At 50.2% G+C, this 7,190-nt stretch overlaps 1 protein-coding gene across 1 annotated transcript in view; it reads left to right on the top strand.

Moving 5' to 3' along the window:
- Window positions 1-7,190, top strand: part of kif26aa (kinesin family member 26Aa) — a 92,046-nt gene that overhangs the window by 25,628 nt on the left and 59,228 nt on the right. Inside the window, exons 3-4 of the mRNA XM_062551377.1 lie at window positions 1,844-2,344; window positions 6,063-6,239. Of these exons, the coding sequence (XP_062407361.1) occupies window positions 1,844-2,344; window positions 6,063-6,239 (678 nt within the window). The remainder of the gene's footprint in view (window positions 1-1,843; window positions 2,345-6,062; window positions 6,240-7,190) is intronic.

Here is a 7,190-nt window from a genome sequence, read left to right on the forward strand (position 1 = left end):
TTATGGAAATCTATATGACCTCTCCCTGGCGAGTCCGAAAAGCGCCGGCGCAGCAAAACAAAAAAAAAAACATAGCAAAGTCAAACTCCAAACAGGTCGTAGAAATGCCCGCCGCTCCTGGGGAACGTGCGAACAGATTGGAGGCATCTGGCACAGCCGTCCCCGGGTCCTCCCCGGTGAACTCTCTCGCCTTACGATCCTCCAGACCCAGACAAAAGCACTCAATCAGCACGCTTCGCCATACCGATGAGGGGCCCCCGCTCCATCCCTGACCTCCCCCTTAACTCCCGCGCGCATAAACTTGGGGCGACAGCAATGCCGGCTGGGTGGATGGGTGGATGGGTGGATGGGTGGAGCGGGGGCTGGGGCGGAGAGGGGTGGAGTGGAGTGGGTGGCGGTCGGCGAGGTCCTCATGCGTGACGGAGAAGCATCAGCAGGAAGGCCGCCGCTGAGTTTATTAGGACTCCTAAATCAGCTTTTATATACAATGTCGGCCGCGGGGGCTGTGGGGGTGATGCATTGTGCTGAGGTAAGGACAGCTGTTGGGTCGGATCAGCATGTGCTCAAGTTCGGCTTCAGGCTCGAGGCGAAGTAATTAAGATAGGAGCCGTAACTTCGACTTGTTGCTTATATCCCACAAGCTCACCTTTGTTATTGTGAAGCGTCATCAAAGATAGGCCAAACGGCCTCCGTAGATTTGAATCTTTTTCTACCATTTGGCAAGTTGCCTTATGTTTTAGGGCTACTTGACTTCAAAAAGTAGCACAGAATTCCTGTCATGTAATTGCAGGCATCCTTTCGTGTAATTACTTTTGTGTTATTGCATGGATTATTTTGTGTAATGCGTATTAGGATGAAGCAGATTTAGTTTGAAAGTCCATGGTAAGTAGAAATGTGGTCCTACAGGCTTGCGAACGTGTTGTTACAAGTACATTGTAAAAAAAAAGCATAATTATTGCTTACCCACACATTATTCTTCCCCTGCGTTGCATCTGCCTTTGAGGTAACCCTTAAACGCAAAGAGTTCTGGTGCGGCATTATCCGGAGCAATTAGCCTCTCTTATTAGCATCAGCTTTTAAAGGGCGAAAGAGATCTCTCGCTTTGGTGTCCTGAAAAGCACTTACCTCTACTGTTCTTATTCTATTACTCCTTACCACATGAAACTAAGGTTTTTTGAAATGCAAAGGCAACGTGTTGAACCGATCGCTGCATCCCTCCTTGCTGCGTCTATTTGATGTATAAACTGCCAACAGGTTGGGAATCGATGTTAGCCTCCAGGTGTTATTTGTCTCTAAATGTTACCAATGGACACTGTTGTAAAAAGGTTCATTATTCTCGCACAGCATGTGGTTTGTTGAGATCACACAGTGCCTTGAAAGGTATCATTTAGTCTGCTAACAGATGCAGTCTGCTTTGGGTCCTTGTTGACATCGCATCCAATGGCATGTGCAATTTTCTTTTCCCCAAAGACATCTTTTTTTGTGTGTGTGTGTGTGTGTGTGTGTGTGTGTGTGTGTGTGTGTGTGTGTTTGTGTGTATTGGTATACCTACATTTATGTGTGTGTGTTTGGTTTGGCATATTTTCATACTGTTTCTGCTCTTTTTTACTGTAACATACTGTATTTTGAAGTGAACAGTAGAAGTCCCTTCTCTCCTTTTCATTTTTTCCTGCTATGTCGTTCAGAATTCCTGTCACATATAAAACGACACAATGTCACAAAGAATGGCCACGCTTTTCCTGCCTGGCCAACCCAGACAGGTTCCATTTGCGCTTGGTTTTCCCTGACTGAATATTGCTCGTACCAAAGCATATGGCTAACGACCTGCCATCTCTCTCCGCAGGATCCCAGCTTTGCAGCGTTCCTGCTCGACAAGCTCCAGGCGTTGGAATGGCCGCCCCGCGGGAGGCAAGCCGGGAGCTCTTGTGAGGTGTGCGGCACCCCCCTGCACTATCTGAGACGCCTGGCCCTGCAGAAGGCCCTGGAGCTGGCCAGAGATATGCCCGACCCGCAGCCAGGACCCTTCTCGGGGTTCCCGCCCCGGCCAGCCGCGCAGAGCGTCGTGACGTTGCCCTCGGCGCACCAGGCGTCGCGCGATTGGTCGGTCCAGAGCTCCCACGCCCGGTCGGCGGCCAAGCCCTACGGGCCGTCGGCGTCGGCGTCGTCGTCGTCGGGGGACAAGCAGAGAGATTACGGGTGGCTGGCCGGTCCGGGGGCGTCTGGGGGCACTCCGCCCCCGTGTCTGGCCAAAGTGACCCCTCTGCCCGTCCACGCCCAGCACTACCTGGAGGGGGTTTGGAGCGTCCACAGGGTCAGTCGGTCATCACATCACCACTATGCTCAGGTGAGTCCAATCCAATCCAATCCAATCCACTTTATTTATATAGCACAATTTAAACAAACACAAGGTTTCCAAAGTGAGGTGAGTCAGATACACGCAGTTCCATTCACCTCAGGTCAAATCAGTGAATGCTGCTAAATTCACTGACCATGTCATTTCACTTGTAGTTTTCTCAATAAATATAAAAAATTATCAAAACCCCATCCTATCCCCCTAAATCAACACAAAAGATTTGCTGGGTTGACAGTAAAGAGGAGGACAAGAAGAGGCTGCTTTAAAGCCCTACCCCCTGCTGGAGCAACTCCGGAACCGTATAAAGCTCACGCCACATCTGAACGGGGTCAGCATGCTCCCTGGAGTGACTACAAACACAAACTCTGAATCATGTCGTCTCAGGGTAGGAGGTGAGCCCGCAAATCCCGCTGTCAACTCTTAAGTCCTCGCGCGCGCGGTCGGGGACTTTTTTCCCCACTTTCCCGTGTTCCACCCAAGGCTCTCTTTGTCCGGTATCTCACAAAGCGATAATCCTCTGCCTGTGTCCCTGTCCCCTTCCGACGCCTTGTATATCTCTCGGAAGGCTTAGTTTATGGTATGGCCGAGACTGAGAGTTATTTATTAGCTTTCCTTAACCTCCACGCAGGCTCTCTCCCCCCCCCGCTCTCTGTTGGTTTTTATGTGATTGCCCATAATCATATTATCACAGGGCTCAGCACCAGTTCAGGGCCGACACGTCTCCAATATGACTGGGGTTAAGTGGCTCATCAGGACCCTGGCGGAAGGACCTTCAGCCCCGCAGCAGAAATGAGATGTCACCCCTCCCGTGATGTAGCAGATGCGTTAAGCAGACATGGGAGGCTACGTGACCTGACCTCGCCGGCAGCTTAGTGTAATAATAACGGATGGTTCGCGGACTGAACGCTGTGTATTCAGCCATTAAAGGGGTGAATTAAAATCTTGATGTGATCTACATGTGAAAAGGACTGGGAGAAAGAGCATTAGCTTTAGTAGCACTTTGGCAGTGGCGCATTACTGTACAACCGAAAGGAAAAGCCATTCAGCGGATTCATTTGAGGAAATGACAGATTATTACACTGTTAAAATGTCCTTACAAAACAAATTAGCATTCAAACACATTCCACAGATCTCATTTTGTGCTGCTGATGGCACAGGCCCAGAGTGTGTGCGTGTGTGTGTGTGTGTGTGTGTGTGTGTGTGTGTGTGTGTGTTTGTGTGTGTGTGTGTGTGTGTGTGTGTGTGTGTGTGTGTGTGTGTGTGTGTGTGTGTGTGTGTGTTTATGCTTATCTAACCAGCGCTAGCTCAGATAGCTGAGAGGCAAATGAGGATAGGGACACTCTGACGCGCGTGCCTCAGGTACGCCATTCCAGCTGCATCTGGACTCACTGGAGCGGAGAGAGCAACCTCATTGGCCCCCAGGGCCATATTGTTTCTGTGCGCGGGCGTTCACGGCATCGCCACCTCAAGGGAAGAGATAGCATCCGTCAGCTCCACCATCCTTTTTTTCTTTTCTTTTTTTCGAGAGCGAGATGTGTTTGGAGACCATAAAAGCGTGGGGATTTATGTGAACCTGTGCTTGGGCAAAGACTAGTAAGTGTCAGTGGATGAGAGATCTTAAGCTTAAGCATCATGGCCAAGCAGACGCAGACGAAGGTGAATTGGATGAGATAAAGAACGAGAGACAGAGAGAGAGAGAGAGAGAGAGAGAGAGAGATGGAGCGACGGAATAGGAGTGAGAGAAAAGACGAAGGAGGCTCGGGGCTCATTAATAACCAGATTGAAAAAAAGGTCCTCGATGGCCTTCCGTCGTGGCTCTCTTGACCTTCCGGTCAGAAGATTGGGCGTTAAGTCATCCCCGCGCTGACTTATCGGATTAGCATAAGGGCGGAGCGACGGCGACCTCATCGTCCCGAGAGTGCCATCCGTCAAACGCGCCCGTGCCAACAGTCCTGATTACTGCGCTCGTCCGACGCCGCGATGTGGGCACGACCCCAGCGCCCCCGCCGACTGGGTCTTGACCTTTTTCGAGAAGCGAGAAGCGAGAGCGATAACGCCATAATGGCTCCGCTCCCCCCGCCCCCCCTCCCCATCCCATCCTATCCTATCCTATCGCGGCGCTGCCGCACTCCCTATAGATTTTGCATTAGCGTTTTGTTTATGATGGTGTTTTAACGAGTGTGTGAGGATGGAGGAATCAATGGCGAGCTGATTGAATATGCAAATGGATCGGATCTGGTGGAGATATCAGCTAGCTAGAGCACATGCAATCTACCTGTGATGATGATGATGATGATGACGATGTCGGGTTGACACCGGGCCACGTCTATGCCAGCTCTGGGCCAGATCTGTGCCGTAGGCTGCTTTCTTGGTCTAATAATGGAAGTGAGTCCAGTCTGGGTTAGGTGGGCTGTGTTGTTGTCCTGTGTGGTGATGTGCTTCAGGGCGTTTCCAGGCTTCAAGACGAATGGACAAAGGAAACACTACTCCGGGCCATTCCTTTCCGCCCATATCTTCCTACCCAATCAGATGCAGGCCTCGTCTGGGTTGGGTGTAGTATTAGAGACGCCTTTTATGGAATGAATTACCAAATTAAACTTTTCATTACCTCAGCTGTACACAAGCGCAATGCTCATTTTAGTCGATCAACCCGTAAACAACATCTACTGTACCGCTTATCTGCACAATGGCAACATTTTGCTTTGGGCAAAAAAACAATCCAGAAATGAAAGCAATTTGGATTGCAGTTCTGGAAGAAATGTCCCACTCTTGCCTCAAACTGGGCATGCTCGGTAGCAGGAGAGCCAAGGGACCCGGACATAAAGCGTGGCCAGCTCCTCCCTCAATCACCCAGGTGTTGAAAAGCAATTAGACCTTGAGAAATGAGTTACGTTCCAGCGACACACACACACACACAAAAAAACGGCACCGCGTCTTGGCACCTCCTAAGAGGCCCTGCTTTCTTGAGGGATTCTTCCCTTTTTTTTCTGAAAGGAAGGCCATAATGAATTTGTACAGGCCTTTGTGTCTGTGGTTTCTAATTTGTTTGTGTGTGTGTGTGTGTGGGGGTGCATATTCGTCTGTGTGGGTGAGTGTTTTTGTGTGTGTGTTTGTGTGTTTGTCTGTGTAGGTGTGTCTGTTTTTTTGTGTGCATTTCTCTCTCTCTCTCTCTGTGTATGACTGTGCACGTGTGAAAGTCTGTGTCTGTATATGTGTGAGTGTGTGTGTGTGTGTGTGTGTGTGTGTGTGTGTGTGTGTGTGTAGGTTTGCATTTGCGTGTTTATGCATTTGTGAGTTTATCTACACATGCATCTGTGCAGGTGAATATTCACGTGTTTCTATAGAATGTGTATATTACCATGCGAGCAGCAGCCAGGCCATTAGTGGAAGCTATTATATTGACCACCAAAGGCCCCCCTCCCAAGCACAACTCCGATCGGGGAAAAGAAACGAGCCCAGCTAACACCTAGTTGTGGATCTGTCAGCTGCTATGCAGCACCTCATTGTGCAACTCAAGGCCACAGACTTCTTTCTTTCTCTTTCTCTTTTTTCTCTCTTTTTCCCCCCACAATGCAGTGCACATCCCCTTGATTTCACCTGGGAGGCAGCAGGCAATGTCTCTGCAAAAAAAAAAAAAAAAAAAAAATCACTCCTGCTGCTCTCTCTCTTCTCTTCTCTTCCCTTCCCACTGCCTCTCTCTGCATTGCAGAGGCAGACTAATTCATCTTTCCCCAGGCTTAAATGCCACCTGCAGTCTCCTAATGGTCCTCCTTTGGCAACCTGGCTCACCGAGGCCCTCCGGAGATCCGCAGGGGAGGCTGCCTCCACGTGCCGGGGAGGAGGATGCCCAAAACTGGACCTGTCAACAGATGGGCCCGGAGACTCAGTGAACGTGGAAAAACTGCTCTTGACGTCCATCTGGGCACAACTACCCCCCCCCCCCCCCCAACCACCCCAAACCACCCCCACACACCCCCCTTTTTTATATTTCTTTTTGCTAGAATTCACAGGCGGGTTGCCATGCACACTTCTACCTCAAGGTGATCTGGGCTCAGACAGAGGCGGACCCGGTGTTTTTTTGTTGCTCAGGGCAGAGTGGAAGAGAGGCCTTTGAACACTATGGAAGGTCAAAAGGGTACAGCCACAGATTCAGGCCACGGGGGAGAAACACAATACGGCGCAGGCTTAAATCTGAGAGCAATGTGATTATCTCCCCTGATCTATCATCCCAGGTCAGAACTGATCTGACTAATATATCAGACGAGCGCTTCATTGACTTTGATGTTGACATCTACGGACGTACAGCCCCGGAACAATAGACCCCCTCCTGATCCCGCAGACTCTGTACCTATGTAACCTTGCGAGGGGCGGCGCCTCCCTTAATCTTTTTTTGGGGGGGAGGCCACGTTTTTCGAGCGTTATCTAAATGTTTTTTCAGTTGTTGCCCAGTGTGAGGCTTTTTTGTCCGCTGCCAGGCTGGTCAATTCGAGCGCTTTCTCTGCGAGCGTTCCCTAAACGTTTTTCAGTTGCTGCCCAGTGTGACCCGCGTGCTGTTGCCAGGCTCCCATCTGCTCCGCGGGTCTGCAGTGAAACAGCTGTGCCAGCATGCAGCACTCTCTCCCTCGTGGATGTGTGTGTTTATTTGTGTTTCTCTGTGTGTGTGCGTGTGTGTGCGTGTGTGTGTGTGTGTGTGTGTGTGTGTGTGTGTGTGTGTCTGTGTGTGTGTCTGTGTGTGTGTCTGTGTTCATCTCTCTCTCTCTGTTTGTGTGTGTGTGTGTGTGTGTGTGTGTGTTTGTGTGTGTGTGTGTGTGTGTGTGTGTGTGTGTGTGTGTGTGTG

The sequence above is a fragment of the Sardina pilchardus genome, chromosome 12 (genome assembly GCF_963854185.1).
Source record: "Sardina pilchardus chromosome 12, fSarPil1.1, whole genome shotgun sequence".
Taxonomy (NCBI): domain Eukaryota; kingdom Metazoa; phylum Chordata; class Actinopteri; order Clupeiformes; family Clupeidae; genus Sardina; species Sardina pilchardus.